Genomic DNA, 19,991 nt, shown 5'->3' with positions numbered 1-19,991 from the left:
CACCAACCGACGGCAACGATGTGCGAAAGAAACGTGGCACACCGTCGTTGCACGGAGAAAGTGTGGCTAATTTTGTAAAATCAATTTCCACAAGGGAAACTTTCATTTTCCGTTGATTGGTAAGGTTATTCTGGTGTGGTAAAAAGGAACTATTTTAATTTTTTATAACCATTTTAAAGTTCTAATTAACACAAATTGAAATATTGGAAGTTTACTGCTATTGGAATCAACACGATTCACTAGTGTTGAGTAAATCTGATTCAGATTCATCAATACGAATGAATATTTAAAATGATTCAATGAATCTGAACCTCGGTTGCAAAGATCTCCAAAGATTCATGAATCACCTAAGATTCTTTTTCTATTTGGCGTAACGTCCTACGCGAACATGCCGGCACACAGGCTTTCGAGACTTAATTCATTCCCACGTAGCCGGATAGTCAATCCTTGCTACGGGGGGACGGTCCATTCCAGGCTTGAACCCATTACGGGCGTGTTATTTAGTCGTTCGAGTTGACGACTGTACTACGGGACCGCCCCCTACGGGGGTTCATCTCAAAAGACTCATGAATCTAAAAGACTCATCAATCTAAAAGACTCATGAATCTCGAACGATTCATAAATTTCAAAATAACATACATCTCGAACGATTCACGAATTTCTAGGAATTCATGTATTTCATGGGATTCATACACCTCCAAAGATTCATAGAGCTTGAGTTTATCATTATTCTTCGTTTTTGCGTAACAACCTACGTGGTCATGCCAGCCTATACAGGCTTTCCAGACTACTTAGCAACTCCACACACGCAGCCGGAGTTTTGCTGTTTTGCGGGGAGACGGTCCATGTGAGGAACCCACGACAATTCATAAAGATTCATGAATCCCTGGAGATATATGAATTTTAATGGATTTATACATCTTTTAGATTCATAAATCATTGAAGATTCATTTATTTTTCGAGATTCATAAATCCTTGGAGATTCATGACTTTACAGAGTCATGCATCTTTGAAGTGTCGAATCACTCATCACTGAAGATTCATAAGAATGAATCTCAACGAAAGATTCATGAAACCCAACACTACTATTAACCGTATATATAACAAATCGTAGTCTCAGTGAACATACTTTTTCAAAGCTATTCTTCGTAAAACCTTTTCATTAATTTGAAATGAAACACTTCAATGCGCATGATTTATAGTGCTTGTGTACATTTTAACGGCCAAAGGGCATAAAGTTTTAAAATAATTTAAATTCATCTACCATCGCTTCAGTAACATACCGCATTACTTCAACCCTTTCAACAACATCGACACATCGATGGCGGTGTCAAAAATTCAATTAAACACCCGCCAACATGTTCTTTAGAGCGCCCTCGCCCTGGCCCAAAGAACTGTGGCATAAAATTGCTTAAGGGATGAGAGAAGAGGAGTAGCATAATGCCAATGCTTCATCCATCCGCAGCAGCAACAGTACTGTGCCGTGGCTCAGCTTTGGGCGTTTTATTTTGCAAACGTAGGCGATAAGAAATGGTTCTTAATTAACGGTACAAAATTTAATTATACTCTTCACAGGAGGAACAGAAGGCCTTTTGCTTATTGATCCGAACCGAAGCGCGGAGAAATTTTGAAATAAAAATACACAGGCACACACATCGGCACACGACACATTAAAATTGCTGTTGCAGCATAACGCGTATTTCGCCCTAACCTGTGCCTCGGAACAGAGCGAAGAACATAGTCAATTGAAATGTTTTAAGAAATAAGGTACGACATCTTAATTAAATACCAAAACGTTCACCTTCGTAAAACATTCCAAGCAACTGTCAACGGAGAGGCTGAAATAAAACCACAAACCATCAAAATTGAGCCTGAACCGTTGGGTACTATGCGTACAATTGGCAATGTCTCCACCCCTATTCCTAATTCTACTCTACTCTACTTTTGCTTAACCTTCCTTTCAAACAACGATCGTTACCTGAAAGTAGGAGCTGCAGGCCGACAGGACGACCTTGTGCGCCTGCAGCTGCCGCCCCTCGGCGGCCAGCGTAACGTCGACCAGGCTCTCATTGTGCAGCAGCGTCGAGAAGACCGAGATGAAGTTCGGCTGATGGTTGTTCCACCGTAGACAGTACTGCTGCACGGACATCATTCACGAGCCGTTTTGGGATTTATTTTTTTTGGGATGGGACGCTTTCACGCTGGTGGTGGATGTGTTCCACCGATGGCACTGCTTGCTGGGAACGGAGTAGCGCAGGACGACACCGTGTTGCGCGCTATCCAATCTATGCTGCACAAAGTTGAGACTAGCAATTGAACTACCACGAGACGAGGTGGACTTGATGTAGATTTTCGTCTCGGCTAAAATGATAGGAAGAGAAATAAAGGAAATTTATTAGAATAAATGCATAACTGACATTAAAACAATTTCAGTATTGTCGAAACCCATTCCCTACATGTTCAGTATCATCGCTTCTGCACATTACATTTCAACCGTTGCGTGCATTTTATTTGGTAGGTTGCTTTACTTCTTTACTACGTTACAAAAAAGACGGCCATGAGGGACTATATGCGGCTTTCCAGACTCATTAAATACCCCACAGCCGGATAGACAGCCCTTGCCACGAGAGAACGTCCCGGATGGAAAGCGATGGAAAGGTTTAAATAGCTTCAAGTTTCAGCGGTGATTCCGAAAAAGGGACGCATATCAGCACTCTAACAAACGGATGTCAAATGTCGTAAAGGTTCGCCTTATATCTCGGACATAAATGTATGCAACTTCGGCATAAGGGCATTAGGGTCGGGACCTCTAGCAGAATAGAGAACCAGTTCAAAACAGATGATCTACCTTGGTTAAGATATTATAAAATAACTTAAAACTGATACTTTTGCATTCACATTTAGTTACTGTAATGTCCTTGTAATTGTCCTAGGGATTTTGCCTATCATAAACGTATTAAAACATTAAGTGAACATGTTCGTGTATGAAATAACCGACCAGTTGGTGTTCATACCGTCTTTCCTCGATTTAAGCGAATAATGCGTCCCGGAGACAATTGTGTAAAGCGATTATCACATTTTCAGTCGAAATATAGTTGATAAACAGTTAGCTTTGATTAAAGTTAATTCTCGTATGCAATTCATAACAAAATTAAAACAGTTCGTGTATCTTATGTATCTTATATATACTTTCGTCCTTCTCAAACCTGTGTTGGGGAAAGAGGTGAAACTTATCATCATCATCATCATTTCAAACTTTTAGCAAAAATACAATAATTATTGATTTTTTAATTGTTGTAGAAAATTGAACTGATTTGAAATGTACATATGAGCTGTCAAAATTAAAAATTCGCGTAATTGTCGCATAACTCGAGTGTCCCGTAACTCGGGGAAAGATTGTATATGAATGTAAAATAATAGAATAAATATTATTTTTTTAAATAAATCTTAATTAATCCAGTTTTTTTTAATGATTACTTCCACGAAAGACCGGAGCTTCAAAAAGAAAATGTTTAAAATAAATGGCCGTCTCTACACTGTCGCACACATCTCCATAAAATAAGTCGCATTTCTTTCCCAAAAATTAATAACAAACTTTCATCTAAAAAAATCTTAGTTTATGCACCTCATTTGCAAGTAATAACGCACACAACCAACCGACTACATCCAAGCAGCAGTAGTACGCAACCATGACAGCATCGCGCTCTGGTCGCGCAAAAGCGAAAGATGACGGCATCGTCTACGGAGTCGCACCGTGGGGAGGGACGTTAGAACAGAAGAACGCGGTCGCGGATGCGGAGGAGTTGGACGGTTCCGACGGACCGTGCCCCGAAAACACGTACACCCATACCAAAACAAAAAGTAAGCGATAAATAATATATCATCAGCTGCTGCTGCCAGCTTGTGAACCTGCTGTTACGGCCGCCGGGCTCTCGAGCGTTACACGCGCCACAAGGGGCGCCACAGTCTACTTCCTTTTGCCGCTCAAGATTTTTGCCTGATGAGTGAGAGAATATTTATGCACACACACACACCCACAGACAGAGACGCAGAGCAGCGCCAAGTCAATCCAAGACCGGCTGGTATATAATACTCTGCGCGCCTTGCGCTTCGAGAAAAAAAGCACTCAACGTGAACCTACTCACAAAAGTGCCTCTACGCCATCGATAAAATTGTTTGCTAGAGAAGTGCCCTTGTAGTAGAGGAGGCACATAGATACAGACACGCACACACCAAGCCCTATGTACTAGTAGCCACAAAGCACGAAGCGTGTTACGAAGGGTCATGCCATTTTGAAAGTCAAGGTAAGTGCGGCAGTTTTCGTGCGGCAAACGTGCACGGGGCAAAATGGGTTGCAATTTTCCCATCACACCAGTCCTCTACCACCTCTAATGCACAATGACGACGACACCGGCGGATCCGTTTCCGTGTAACTTATCGTGTGTCACAGTGATTCGCATGGGCAACAAATGGGATATATGCGGGTTGCCAAAAACGGCTGACGTAATACACTGTGAAGGAATTGGCATCGCTTTTTTTTTTTCCTGTTTCGGTTGATACGAAGACGTGCAAAGCAAAACAAAATTCAGGTTTCATTGTACCCCCTTAATGATTAAAAATTAAGATAAAATTAAAATGCGTCGTGCGTGCAGCAAAACCCTCTGGGATTGCTGATCATCTGTTTGTTTGGGACCAATCAATAAGCGTCAAAGCGTTTGCGGACAGAAATTGAGCGAGCGGGGCTGAGGCTGAAAAAAACGAGGGTGAACGACATTGTGTGACATTTTGATCGCGTGTGTTTGTGGTTTCAATCGCACGAAAAAGGTAGGTTTGGGAAAAATGTGTTTTTTTCGGTTGCTTAATTAAATGCTCAATAGCCCAATGCTGCTACGTATGAAAAGTTAATTAAACGACTTTCTCGTCTTTTGATGACTTGACTCTCAATGCGTTTGCCAAACCATTTGATAGAAGAAAAATAATAAAATAATAATATACAACAGTCGTCTGGTCCAATCAGGTGGACCAATTCTCTTGCATTTTTCCCCGCCATGTTACATCATTAATCTATCAACATTCAACAGACAATATGCAAAATATAATGGAAAGGTATAAAACGTGCCCACTCCGGCCGATGACACACACGGGCGTACAACAAACAGGCCAGACATCCTTAACGTATTTTAATCCATCCAGATCGTTAACCAACCAATGGCGGAACGATAAATTCCGCGAGTTTTGAGTTGATGGGCAATAAACATTCCCGAGCCCGCAAACGAACGGAACATGGTCGTGTGGTTATATTGAAGAGATTGTTTGGGCCTAAAACGCTCAAAAACATTCCCAACCGTCTATGCAAAGTTGTTCAAATGCCTCTTATAAAATACCCCATTTAATAGGGCGAAATTTAATGGACTCTGGGAAGATTTATGCGGCAAACATCCGAATTTATTCGCTCGTGAAATCAAACCATGTCCAAAAGTCCTCCAAGTCCTTCTGCTTTTAAATATCATTAACTAAATCGATAATTTAAATTTATAAAGCCAACCAATTGCTTACACCTATTGCTCTTACTTACAGTTTTTGGGGTAAAAAAAAAACCTTCAAAACAATTGAAACTAAAATTCACGTGCTTTATGATGGAGATTCAACTTTGTCGCCACCAAAACCAAACAACAATCGCACCCATTACGATCGATGACTAACAAGCTAACGCCAAGAGAGACCCGATAGAGGAAGGTGGAAGATGAGACCGGGAGAAAGAGAGAGAGAGAGAGAGAGAGAGAGAGAGAGAGAGAGAGAGAGAGAGAGAGAGAGAGAGAAGGGTTACTGAGCTTACCGGTCAATTTCCGCCGCGCATATCGGCTGTTAAAACGGTTCACCGAGCTTCCTCCCATTACGTTTCTATTGCCCCAGCGCTTGGTCCCCCCCTTTCCTTATCGCTTGGTGGGAGAAGGGGGAGGACCTACGATGACATACGACTGGTTTGCACCGGGAAAGGTGGGGGTGTGTGGACCTTGAAAATGGACATGGTCATAGAAGGTCTGGGCGTGTGTGTGTGTGTGTGTGTTTGTGTGCTCTCTGCCTAAGCCATCGTACCGCGAACGTCGTCCGTTGACGTCATCAGTATGGCGTCGTGCGCGTAACTCATCACGCTTCAACAATTCGCACAGAATCTAACACGACCCATGAGGGTGTGTGTGTGTGTGTTTGGGTGTTCTGGGTGATCCGTGTTCAATGCTGTAAATAGATGTGGCCGTTGCTTGCGTGAGGGTAGGCGTGGGGAGAAGCATGTAAACGCCATGCTTACCAGGCAAAATAGTAACGACAGTCAGAAATGAAACTAAAAACGCGCCAAAAAAGCGACACACATTGAAGTCGCGTGATAAAGTCGCCTCCGAAGGGCTAGGGTAAATGCACATTCGTCACGTTATCAGCAGCCGGGAAACACCCACATGATGAAGAGGGGGCGAGGGGGAAGAGAGAGAGAGAGAGAAGGGGTTATTGGAGGGTGACTATTACGCTGCCATTTTGGGGGTAAATACCAAGACGAAAATAATTCTACAAATTCAACTCGAAAGGAAGGGTTTTGTTCACCAACATTACAGCACAACAAAGTTTGTAAAACAATGCAACATTCTTTTTTTGGCTAAAAAGTTCAATCGGATCTTAGACCTTCAACATTAGCAAAGGACGCAGAAGTTTGAAGTTGCCTAAGTACATGGAAACGTGAATTAAGGTTTTTTTAGCAAAACAATTTGACTCGGAACTCCACAGAATGAGAATCAATAGATCAAAGAAGTCAAGCCACTTCGTTCAGGAGCATGCGCGATCAAAGAATGACACCCCGTAGCGTCTAAAACGGACTCTCCGTGCGACTGTTTGTGGATGTCGTATAAGGCTGTTCTGGCATCAACAACATCTTGGCACTGTTGGACAACAATCAGAGCATTGTAAGAAAGCACAGTTCCCTATGGCCGACGACCCTGAGTGACTTGAGGCTCTATCCCAAAAAAATTGTCGCAAAAACTGAGGCGGAATTGATAAAAATCGAGGTAGATCTTAGAAGCATGCCTGCACGCATGTCTTCGTTCGCCACGGCGAAAATTCCGGATTACTTACGTATTTTAATGCAAACCTTATTCAAAGTGGAGTTTCAACTTAAGAAATGTGTTTAAAAAATGCTATTTTTTTCGGTATTTCCTACAACTGATATCCAAAACATAACCCTAATATGTCCAACCAAAGCCCGCGCACTGAAGAGCCTGTATGCTCCTGATACTAGATGGATCCTGATATAGAAGAATATATCAAATTGTATAAGTTTTGCTTTTAAATTATTATCAGAACTAAACCAATTCCATTCAATTTCCTCCGTAGATAATATCTATCCAATGGATAATACAAACCATTTGACAACAACCACACCTTCCTTTTGACAGTACGATTGACAGCTGACACTTTCGCCGCTCAGAATTGGCGCCAAATTTGCACAATGTGTGCTCGGTTTAACTGACGTCGCATTTGTGCTGGAGTTCATTTCGTTTTGTTAACAAGAAACGACCACTAGAAACATGCTGGCACAAGTAACCATCACTGATGTAGGAGGCATGCCGCCCAAAGAACTGTCCGACTTTGATAATCTTGCCACGGCTCTAGTGGTTGACCCGCTGCTCGGCTTCCAGACGCACAACAAAGAGCTGAAGCACATCTTGGAGGAGCTCACAACTACATCCAGTGCTACCAGCGTCTAATGAACCGGATGCACCCGTCCCTGCAGCTCAAAAGCCGGCGTGCACTGGACCGACAGAAAGCACACATCTATCACTATCTCCGAGCGTTGGATCAGCGTTCCGGCTTCACGATCCTGCCCTGCCATCGCTACTCGCTCGAATGTCACCAAGGTGCGAAAGTTTGCTCCACCCGGCGCTGGCTGAAGAACGCGTCCCGGTTCGAGTGGGGCTGGTCGGGTGCATCGCTGTGCTGAGCGAGCGGGAGGAGGCGAACCTGCTGCACAACCGGGGCGGAACGATTTTTCCGTCATGTACAGCTGCCGGAAGGGTTACCGCCCAGCTATGTTTGGACCCGGCCGCATTCATCAACCACGATTGCCGACCAAACTGCTGGCTGGTGGCGACCGGACGCGATACGCGGCCTGCGTCAGTGTGTTGCGCAACGTCGAGGTGGGCGAAGAGATTACCTACTTCTATGGGGAAAGTTTCTTCGGATAGCGCAACTGTCGCTGCGAGTGTGAAACGTGCCAACTTGTGCCATTATGATTATGATTCGGTGCTACAGCGATCGCCCAGTAGCCACCGATTGAGCTGAACCGGCTGATGGGTGCGTCAACTGCGTGCTAAAGGCATGACCAACTACGATGCGGAGATGTTGTTGGCTCTAGTGCGATAACTGTTGTGCCGTTCGTACCGGTCGCTTCGGTACAAAGACGCGCTTGAAGAGCAAATTAGCATGAGCAGCATCGATAAAGTGCGTTAGCGTAACTCAGTTCGAACCCTGTAATGACGAAACATTTGAAGGAATTAGCAACGGAATGCCATCAGTGTGTAATCATGATCGTAATACAACATCCTGTCACGACTAGCAGACCGCGCATATCATAAGAAGACGAAATAAATCCCTGAAAATAAAATAAATCTCAACCACTGACTTCTAATCACACTGCTTAAATAAAAAATTAAGTTCTTGATCCCACCCGCGGAGCTCCTATTTCAACCAGTTTGTGCTGGAACTTTGTTCACTCATTTCCATTTTCTTCGCTCAAGAGTGTCAAATGCCTTCACACCCCTGTGAACGGAAGCAGCAAACAAATTCTACCAGGAAGTACAACACTCCGACATGCGCAACAGACGACATGCTGCGCGCTATGCGCAAGCAGCAGCTCCGCTCGTTCGCCGACCATCATCATCATTATGGTGTGTGGGACCCACATGGTGGACACTGCCGCGTTCTCCGGCGTCCAGCCGAGAGAGAGAGAGAAAACAATAAAAAAAAAGTTAATTATGTATAATTATGTTTTTATATCTTGTTTACCAGCATGCATCACACGGACGGATCTCGCTAAAGCTTGGGTATTTGCTCGTGCGTTAATTTGTATAAAAATCCCCCATCCGCACCACGGTTGACTCCTCTGCCTCTCGGCACGAATTTTCTGGTGACTTAATTTTGAGCTGCAAAAAATGCATAATTTATTAAATGCAAATTGCCGAAGACTTAATTACTGCACAAACCGAATTTTACAACCGTCGGCAGAGGAGCGTTCAAATTGCTGCACGCTTCAGGACGATTCAATATGCCCACATGGTGATTTTAAAGCAAAAATATTTCCTTCTGCCATTTACTTTATCGTTTTTGATATGTTTAAAATTATTACTTTATATACTTTTCACAGCAGGAGGATACAAAAATATATGCTCCACAACTATTATTAAACCAGCACGTTGCACAAATGCATCATCTCGTGTTCTTCCCGCACACACACACGCTTCGTTATGCCACACGCGTTGAGATAAACCGGATTGGCAAATGCACATTCTAATCTGTGCAGTGCACGATTCCAGAAGCATAAATGATGCATTTACACACCACCTCCACCCCTTTGCCTTTCCTTTCGTACGTGAGACACCAGTAAGTGTGTGTGTGTGCCGGATTCTGCTCCGTCGTGATTGATCGTTTGAATTAATAGGCTCGCCCCTTTTCCCTCAGCCGCAAAACAAAAACAAAAACCCCCTTGCCATGGCGAAAAACCGTCCGAAGGTACCGATAATAATGGGATAATTATTGGAAGGCAAAACGCTCGCTCGCTGCCCGCTGGTTTGGTGCAAAACGATTTACATTTCCCATCATCGCATGGACCGGCCGCGATCGATTGCCAACCGAGAAATGGCTGAGCTGCCACTACCACCATACAACAAACGCGCACACACAAGCAACGACAGACAAACGGCGAGCCGAACAAGTTTAAAGCCGTCTAGTGACATTTTATAGGGCTCCGATTAATATCCTGTACCTTGCGGCGGGTACCTCCTCCTCCTCCTGCTGTTGTAATAATTACTCCCTTCGGTCCCTTCGCCGTCTTCTTCCGTTGTTAAAAGTGAGCTTTGTATGCCGCGATCGTAATATTGATTGTTGTTGCCCGTTTATTGCTGCAGCGCAGGAGATGATATTCTTCCCCCTTCCCATTATTATGATATTTTATATGCTTCGTTCCTTTTTTTATGAGCATTGCATAATGAGATGCCATAAAACGGTTGCCACCGAGAGCGCTATAGCTCTTGCTTTTTTTAGTGCATGTTTCAAAGAAAAGTGAAAGAAAAACTCGTTTCTAAAGAGCGATTTCCAAAAGGACCAGATAACGCGCGTTGATGATCGTCGTCGTCGTTTCGGAAGGATTATTGGGGATGGATTTTTAAATATTAATTAACAACAGTGTGTGTGTGTGTGAGTGTGTCTCTGTCTGCGGTTAATCATTTGCCGGCTGTAAATTGATTGTGAGCTCATTTATTGACCCCACTGTGTCCAAGCGGAATGTGTGTTTATACAGTGCATGACACAAATATGTAAACGCTTTTGCTTTTTCCAGAATTGATGAGAATATTATTATTTAGTTTGTATTATTTGGAAACTCCTTGTGCTTCGAGTAAGTTACTAAATATTTATTTACAATTATTTAACTGTCGTTGGGGCTTTTTAGGAAACTTGCAGCCTTTTTTATATGTAGTTTGGCAGTTGGCTACTGAAATGACAACTATTCTCAGGTTTTCAGTCTTAGTTAATTCAAATTGTAAAAAAACCCCTAAAAATGTTCTAAAAAAAACCGACTTACGCTATTGTGAACGGCAATATTTAACAATCGCGTGAGGATTTTTCAACAGTCCAGCTGTCAAGAATAATCTTGAAAGTTTTTAATTACGCTGTTCACATTGAAAAATGAGCCAGGAAACCAGTGTATTACAGGCTTGATCAGCTTGATCTGATGAGATTGAGGTTGTTATTGAAGTTTGTTAAGTTTATTAAATATTTGTAGTAGCTCTTTTTTTTTCAAGCAAAAATAATGGAACACAAAACAATTTTAAAATGCATCATTGTTGATGTAAACAATTCTAATTTTGATGGAATGCAACTGTATTTTAGGTATGTAAAATACAACGCGAATCATAAATATCCCCAAACAGAAGAGCATTTGTTCTTAAAAAGTGATGTGTTTGAATAGTTATTTTATGCACTGTACGATCAAATGTGAAAAAGCAATTCTGAAGCTACTTTCAACTGATCGTGTTGTAATAAATTTTGATTTAAGGAACGATTAGTGATTTAAACAAACCGAATCGCCCGAAAGCTTAATTGGCCTTTGCTAATTTATTTGCCAAATTTGTCGAAAAAATGTAGAAAAACGTTCAACATATTCTACTAAAAGTAGGCTACAAATAACCATCAGACGCTGCCACCGTGAAATTATAATAAATTTGTCCCAAAAATCCTGCATTATCAAGGAAAAGCATGACTTTGCTTCATCACTCACACTAATCAATAAATAAAAAAGTATGAGAAATCGAAAAACTACCAAAGCCATACCGAGCGCAAACGAATGGAACGGCATACAACGAAGGTGACTCACTGCTGCCGCTCACTGGGGGAAACGCCACCGGGGTACGCATGATGCCAATGATGTACAGCAGGGGCCAGCTAATGAACTCATAAAAATCTTCACGTCGCCACACACAACGGCGCCGAAAGATGCTCTAGGCCGCGCAAGCGGAAAACGGGAGAGGCAAGAGGAAGCCGAAGCAGCCGAAACACGACGGATCATAAAACAATCGTAACTATTCTCCCGGGGTACTTTGCTAAAGCCGGCTCAACGGCAGAACACAGGAGGGAGGTGAAAAGTGTCAGCAGGAAGGGTGACGACGCTGCTGGCCCGACCACCGTGTGTTTTCATCATCCGGATGCAGCAGCAGAAGCAGCAGTAGAAGCCACTCTTACACTTTTATCTGAATTTCAAGAAAAGGCGCACATCATCTTGTGTGTTGTGTGCCTAAGGAAGGGAGAGAGAGAAGCGGATGGAGTTAGTGTGCCCCCGTTAAGGTTTCGCGAAAGCACCAAACAAAATGAAAATCGAATCTAAAGGATCATCACGGAGAAGATTGCTCGATTTCGTCTGAATACGAAATCAGTATCAGGAACTGTTTTTTTTTGTATTCTTCTGTTTAACCTCTTCAAGGAGTTTGCCAGACGAAAGTGGGAAAATAAAATTGATTTCTATTTTTTTAGCTTTATTCCAATCACTCGGTGCGGTCGAATAAAATATGGACTGTCAATCGTACCCCGGGAGTGATTGCACTTTTTTATTTTGTTAAGTATCTGGAGGGAAGTTTAATATATGAAATTGATTTCGTCTCCTTTATATACCATGTTTCGCATATTCAAAATGTACAATTTCATTCAGCGTATATAAAGATTAAAATTATACTTTTCAATACAAACATCTGCACCAGGGGAGTATTTTGCTGTTAAATGGACTCTAATTTATTCCATTAAAAATGTGTGCCAACAACACTCTTCATCCTAATTCAGCACTAACACCAACTCCACCAGAAGAGACTTTACTACACACAAAACGCATATGGTGAAAATCAGAAGATTTATGCTTTCCCTTTCCCTAATCTAACTGTACATTCTTAACCCCAAAAAAGCTTATGGAAAATCCTTCCCCAAAGGCGTACGTGCCATCATATTTCCTGCTGTCTTACAATGCTTTTCCCCCCTTGCGTCCTTCTTTTGGCATCGACGTAACAACGGAATGCAAACAGCAGCATAAGTTTGCGGCATAATGCAACGGGTATTGCACCATTGAAGGTTGTGTGAGAGGAATTTCGGAATCCGATCGTTGGCGACAAAATTTTGAGAATGTTAAATTTATTAGCAACCGCAATAATGACGCCTGGCGTTTCCTGCAGAGCGTCCTGCTCTAGTGAACAATACAGGGGTTTCCAAGTCATTTTCGAATGTAAACATTGTTCTTCATCCGCATTCAATATGTTTTTCAACAGCTGTCAAATGGTTTATTTGCTTCAAAATGAAATTTCAGTTTCAACACATGATTTTCAAACAGATAACAAAGAACTGTCAAACTCAATCTAGCTTGAGTCGTGTTGAAAATCATGCTACAGTAATTAAAAATTATGTTGATGGAAATGAAATGTAAATGATCGATGTGGAATAACATTTTGCATGCGGTTAATAACAATGTTTACATTCGAAAGTGACTTGGAAAACCCTGTAATACAGGGTTTCAATTCCATCAGAATAATTTTTAATTTCTACAGCATTATTTTCAAGCTGGATTGAGTTTGACAGTTCTTTGTAATGTGTTTAAAATCATGTGTTGAAACTGTAATTTCATTTTGAGGCAAATACACCATTTGACAGCTGTTGAAAAACATCTAGGATGCGGTGAATAGCAATGTTTACACTCGAAACTGACTTGGAAAGCCCTGTAAATTAAATAAACATGAGCAAAAAAAAAGGTTTGGCTGACTTGGTTGAGCTGGGCTAGTAAAATTGCTTGACTCATTGCACTCACGAATATAATGCATTTAGTGCCGCAGTGTAACGTATTTATACGGTTCGAACAATTTTCGAACAGAGCGGTTATATTGGATCGCTGTGAAAAATCGTTCCACACACACACACACCCTCACCATTGAAACGATACGTCATCTTTCCTCTACAATCTAACGGCAACAACAAAAAAACCCCGCATGTGTAAGTTATGATGCACTACTACTCCCAATTCTAGACAAAGTAAACGGACTGTTTAAAAAAGAGCTGCCTTGTAGCTGTTAGCCGTGTGTTATGATGCGTCATCTTCTATATTTTTTAGGCAGTAGCATTGCCCGACATACCGAGCAGGAAATGAAGAATCATCCTACATTATTTGATTGAAAAGTGGCCGTGTGATGATTTGGAACTCTTCCAGAAGATATCGCCCGACGTGCCAGAAAACGGCGATGTTTTTTTTATCTGTTTTTTAGCAACACATGAGCCTCCACTTGGAGGCGATGGTTGTGTTTATTAGATTTTTGTTATGCTAATTTTAGTTGTCAAAATCATATTGAATCCGTTTAATACCAATTTCTGAAATAATCACGATCCGCTTTAAGCGACAATGCTTATACATTTGCTGCACACGAGAGCTGGACGAACGCATACGTAAGAGGCTTTTGCAAAACGGTGCAGGCTATTGTTAAAACGCCGTACGATGACGACATTTTACGGTGGGTCGCGAAAAGCAATCTCCTTCCCAGCCGGTGGTGTGAGTCATTTCGCATTCCCGCGGCTGATCGGCAGCAATGACAACAACAACGTCGAGAAAAAAGAAGTCAATAAAACAGGTTCGTTGCAGCTAAACTGTCTCCGGTCAAAGCCTTGCGACCAAACGCGATCAATAAATCAGTGAAAGGTTTGGTATAAGCAGATTTTACGGTCGACTCTATAATGGATTGGCTGCTCCAAGCTGGTTTCTTCTTACATAAAACTATAAAAAAGCATAAACTGATTAAAATTGTTGCGTTTAAATATTATTTTATAGCACTAATACTTCAAATAAACAACAAAATCGAGGAAAAATAATAAATAAAAGGAATAGTTGCTTTCCACCAGTGTCTAGACAAGATTATTAGGAGTCTTTACTTTTAGTGTAATATGCTACTAGACTAGAATTATTTTGAGTAATAGAATTGGATTGCATCTGAATAAATTTGACATTCAAGGTTTATAGCTGAAATAAGCTGAAGCCTTGGACTTAAAATGCTTTTGTTCTAGATTTTGCAATCGAATATAAACAGGTTATAATTAAGATCATAAATTAAGACAGTAAAATCATCAAAAAAAACAGTCCTCCAAAAGTTTTGGAGAAAATAAAATTCAACAATGCATACAACATTTATTCTTTTGAAATGTACAGAACGATGCATGGAGATCTCCTCAGCCAAAGATCATAAATTAACAATACCAAAACGATCGAATCGAAGTAATGCTTGGGCACAACACTTTCCTAGTGACGCAAAAGCTTGGACATGGAAAACCGCCATCCTACGTGTGTGGATTTGCTGGTCGTTTGCGATCGGGTATCAAACATAACCGAGCCGTTCACCATGCTGGCGCAAATCGTGAGATCAATTCCCACCAAAACGCCACCAACGAAAAAATAAACGGGTTCCGTTCGCGGGAATCTCCTAATAGCAGTGCGTTTGACGCAAACTATCACAGTAAGCAAACAGTTAAAAAGCGTAAGCATGTGCACAAAAGCATAACAGCAGCAGCAGTGGAAAGAACGGGAGATAACAAACAAGCGTTTATGCTTCTGCTTGGCGCGATTCGACCACCACCATACTACCATCATCGTTGTGGCCGTGTTTCGCCCACCGAGGCAAACTGGCAACATTCCGAGACGGGAGCAAATTAAAGCCCCCTCCACCGTCTTCTTCCCACTTCTTTCGCCCTCATTTGTCCTTATGTGCTTCGACTGTTTTCGTCTGCGATCGTGAAACAATCGATCGCGCAGCAACAACAACAACGAAAAGGAAAAGGGCGTCAATACACCGTTTATAATGCAATGCCGGGGGAAACGCATACACGCACAAAAGACGTTCCCTTTAACACACCCCTATCACACGGCTATCGCGGCGCTCTACGCATAAACTTCGCATGCTGTCCTGAAAGAGCGAAACGAAAGGAGAAAAGTTAATACGCCGTCGTTTTTATTATTATTGTCATTATTATTAATCGGCCCTATCGTACCTGGCGGGGCAACCGGCACCGTCTGCAAGGATGCGAGATAAGAGGCAGTACCGATGACAGGCGGCGTAAGATTATGGGGGAACCAAGCAAGGGCCCCGACAGTGAGAAGGGATGCAAAATTTACATCGAAAGCATTTACCGGACGGGTTACATTGCCGGTTCAGCCTCACTACTTTGTACGCGGTTCACCGAGAAGGGACCGGCGTGACGGCATCGTGTGTGAATGAGAAATCTGTTGCAATCGTTCGTGAAGGGCAAACTTGTGCAAAATTGTGTGTTGTGTCTTTTTTGGTAAATAACATGGTAAAATAAAGACCACAGATCTCTTATATGCATTAGGCTAAGAAACTTGACCCAAAACAATTCAGTGTAGTCTGTAGTCCTTAAAACACAATGATTTCAAACTCCTTTCTGCTTGCTTGTTCTTTTTCGTTGACCTTGTTGAAGGGTTCGTTTGGTTTAAAACGATGAACCGATGCAAAAGCATTACCGGACAATATGTTTTGGCACATGTTTAGGATAAGTGTGTAAACGGAATAGGGCTATCTAATAAATGTCACGCTGGCTCCAGTAGTTCTAAAGCCTGTCGAAATTCTTTTCCCAATTGGAACTGTCTTTTCCCGTAGCAAACACATTGTGATCCAGTAATGGAGAAAAATTATGTCCATTATTATCGTATATATAGAAGGCTGATATGACCATGCCATGAAATTTGCGCCAAAAAGCAGGAGAAGTCACCTAAAATATGAAAATAAAATTTAGAAATATTTTAAACATGGTTTGAATTCTTTACAGGGGTTTACAATTCCTCAATGGAGAAAAAACTGTGCTGTGGAATTAAAATTGCACCGAAAAACGACGCTTGTGAGCCGAAGATATCATCGGTTGAGTTAAATGATCGTTTGTTCTGTTCAAGTGCTGAGTTATGCCCGATAGTGCGCATTTTACTGTTGTATGTTAGTTGTGACAATGTTTTATCTCAAATCTCATTGAGAGGAAACTATTGAAACTATTGTCACCGATCGTCAAATAAATATATGAAAATATATAAACAGATCAAAATTGTAACTGTAGAAGTATCTATAATAACAAAATAACTAAAAGAAATGCTAACAGTCTGTGTAACATGATATCTATTACTAACAGCCAGCAAATAGAAAACATATACTGGGAAAGTTTAAATAACAGTAAAAAATGGTTTTAAGAAGATAACATCAAGCAGTCTTTATGTCTTTGATTATATTTTAGTTGTGCCAAACAAAGTCTGAACAGCCGACCACCGAATGAGTTAGTTTTTAAGAAGGTAATGGCTGTTTGTCAGGCATTAACATCTGATATTTGTACATTAGATTAGACAAATCCAAATTTCAATTGCATACAGATCATAAGAATGATTTAACAGAGGACATCGTAAGATCAAGAAACATTTTAAATAAACATAGCCACCACATGGCGTCATAACGCGAGCTGGTTTTTTTCCCTGGAAAGTAAATTATTGTTTTATCCATGCCCCATCTCTGAGAATCCTACATTTACATCATCATCATATTTCTCACCTTTTTTCACGGTGTTTTTGTTTTAATATTTCGCTTCGTTCGTCTCTCTGTTCGTATGTGTTTATCTTCTCTCCCAACAATCCAACCGGGGGTCGTCTTCGCAATGAGCGTCCGTCCGTCAACGGTGTCGCGCGTTCTTTCTTTCCAAATGATTCCACTACGCTCTACGCTTCCCTCCCCGGGGCCGGGGGCTTAAAACAACAAAAAAGGATACGCGAGCAAATTCTCACGGTCTCCTGCTTGCTCCGTCTCCTCCGCCTTCTTCACCACCCGGGCACATGGGTGGCACACTGCAGCGTACGCGTTACAGCACTTTGCGCTTCTTAGCCGACAGTATTCGAACACTTCTCCCCTCTTCCTTCCCTGCTGGTACGCAAAACGTGCACCCGGGAAACGTGCATTCACACTGCTACTGCTACTGCTCTGCTCTGTTAGCCCTTTCGCAGGCACATGTGTGCACAAACACACACACACACACACACAAACGCACAGGCACACACACACTACACTCACGCACACAGCATCGCCAGGCAGGGATGCAACGCGGCAAGAAAACCACAAAGCCACGGTACGGCAGAAAAACGCGCGCGCATACCCTTCGCTTTCACTTCCACCCGGCCGCCAGCCGCCGTTCGCTTCGCGTTGGCGTTATCTGCCGTTTCCAAACAACCGAGAAAGCACACACAAAAAAACCTCCCCGCACACACACAAACACACTGGGACGGCTCGCGAAAGCACGTCGGAATGGCGCCACACACGCACGGCGCAGCAGCACACGGAAAACAGCGCGCACGCACGCACACACACTCCCGAGCACACGGAACAAGGGCGCGCGAACACACGCACACACGGCACGCACTCACGCACGCACGCGCACTAACCACGCACCACGGCGGAAGAAAAGGGCGCTCACTGCGTTCCGGCCTTTCTGTCCACCCTTTTCGGCCCACCAAACCAGGGGGGGAGTGATGCTGCTGCTTCCCGTTGCCTTCCCAAGATCCCACCACCCGCTACGGCCGCTACGTCTTTTTTCCCCCTTTTCCGTTCGGCGATAAACGCGCTTTACACTTTGGCTTCCGTTTCAGTTCAACTCGCGCGGTTTCCAATTTTCTTTAAAAAGATGTTTCCATCAAAGCAGTACCGGATGTAGCATTCGGTCGACACCATTCACCTACTCGTCGAGCGATACATTTCCGTTCACATCGCACATTATGCTGCCCAGCCTCTGCATACTGTTGTGCATTGGATCGGTTACATCAATAGCCTAAACAAACAAGGGAACGAAAGAAAATGGGGGAGAAAAGAACATTAAAATACATTTCAGTGATTGAACGTCATAGTCGCGTTTTGCACAACAAATAATTCACGCACGCTTTGTGTGGAGAGAGCGAGAGAGAGCGAGAGAGACGCGTGTATGTGAGTGAGTCCCTTAAGGGGGCTTTAACCGGACAAATGGAAAGGGTTTAATTTTGCACCAACACACACCAACAAGAGCACACGCACCGCGAGGTATGCACACGCGCGTTCTTCAGGTAATACACAGGGAAAGAAGCTTCATCAATTATGGTTCATCAATTCTGTTTCCCCCCTGCTGTATTTCCGTCCCGTCCCTTTTTTCCCAGAACCAATTAAAGTGATCTGATCGCATCTAATCTTGGGCCAAACAAATGGTGCTTATCTTTCGATCAAGGAAATCGGTATGAAACATTTGTTTCCTTTTTTTTGTGAAGAGATTAATGCCTTCTTTCATCCATTTTCTTTAAGCGCAATTGAGCTCTTCTTTGCGGGCTTAGATTTGCTTCTGCTTTTTCCTACACCCCCCTTGCTACTAGATGTAAAGTAAACACGGGCAAAACCCGTTTCATCTATTCAACGCCACGCGCGAGAGTGCAGCTGCAATTCATCCGTGTATTGGGGTGGGAAAGAAGGTATTTTTATCATATGCTGCCCATCATTTTCCCCCCTGGAACAAGTGCCCATTTTTCACAGCGCCCAGATGGTGGACACCACCCTTTCCCGCTGGCGGACGGGGCATTTTACTGCACCGGGCAAACAACACTCAGCCACCCACCCCTTGATGCAGGGAACTGTCCAAACACGCACATACACACATACACACACACACACCCAAAAGGCAGGAGAAAGATTTTGTTGATCCCGTACCAGTCGCGCGACCGTGTTGACTTTTGCGATGGATTCGCTTTTGTGTGTGTGTGAGTTTTTTTTCTTTTTCTTTCTTTTTTCGCTCTCTTCTTGCATTCACTTTTTACTGCACAACAGGCGCAACTTTTAAAATTACACGGGTAAACTCTTTTCTTGTTGTTTGTGCGGTACTTTCTCACCCATTTCGCACACCATTACCACACCACCACTGTGTTTCTTTACTACGCAACGCGCTTCCCACCCTCATGCACTCTTCTCACTCTCTCTCTCTCTCTCTTTCCCTCTCGCGCGCTCCCTTCCCTTTCGATCCATTCACTTTGTTGCGGGGCTGTGCTGGCACTGGCCTTAGGAAAACATTTTCATCCTGCTGGCAATACTCCCTCTATTCACGCAACTCCCCCACGTCTCTTTTTCCTTCTTGCAATCCCTTACAGTAGAAACCCGTAAAGCACACAC

At 42.8% G+C, this 19,991-nt stretch overlaps 1 protein-coding gene and 1 pseudogene across 4 annotated transcripts in view; one reads left to right on the top strand and one right to left on the bottom strand.

The window, feature by feature from the left end:
• The window catches only part of LOC121594488 (ecdysone-induced protein 74EF), a 52,686-nt gene that overhangs the window by 32,330 nt on the left and 365 nt on the right, over window positions 1-19,991 (bottom strand). For 3 of the 4 annotated variants that reach the window (XM_041917781.1, XM_041917784.1, XM_041917782.1), the window contains exons 2-3: window positions 17,373-18,636; window positions 1,979-2,361 (exon numbers count right to left, since the gene is read on the bottom strand). In XM_041917781.1, coding sequence (XP_041773715.1) covers window positions 1,979-2,152 — 174 coding nt within the window. In that variant the 5' untranslated portion in view covers window positions 2,153-2,361; window positions 17,373-18,636. Of the gene's footprint in view, window positions 1-1,978; window positions 2,362-17,372; window positions 18,637-19,671; window positions 19,824-19,991 lie in introns of those variants that run through there. The other variant, XM_041917783.1, reaches the window with a different exon arrangement.
• LOC121594492 lies at window positions 7,166-8,996 on the top strand (annotated as a pseudogene).

The sequence above is a fragment of the Anopheles merus genome, chromosome 2L, assembly GCF_017562075.2.
Source record: "Anopheles merus strain MAF chromosome 2L, AmerM5.1, whole genome shotgun sequence".
Lineage (NCBI taxonomy): Eukaryota > Metazoa > Arthropoda > Insecta > Diptera > Culicidae > Anopheles > Anopheles merus.
Note: the sequence above shows the minus strand (reverse complement) of the source record. Positions and strands in the feature narration are given on the sequence as shown.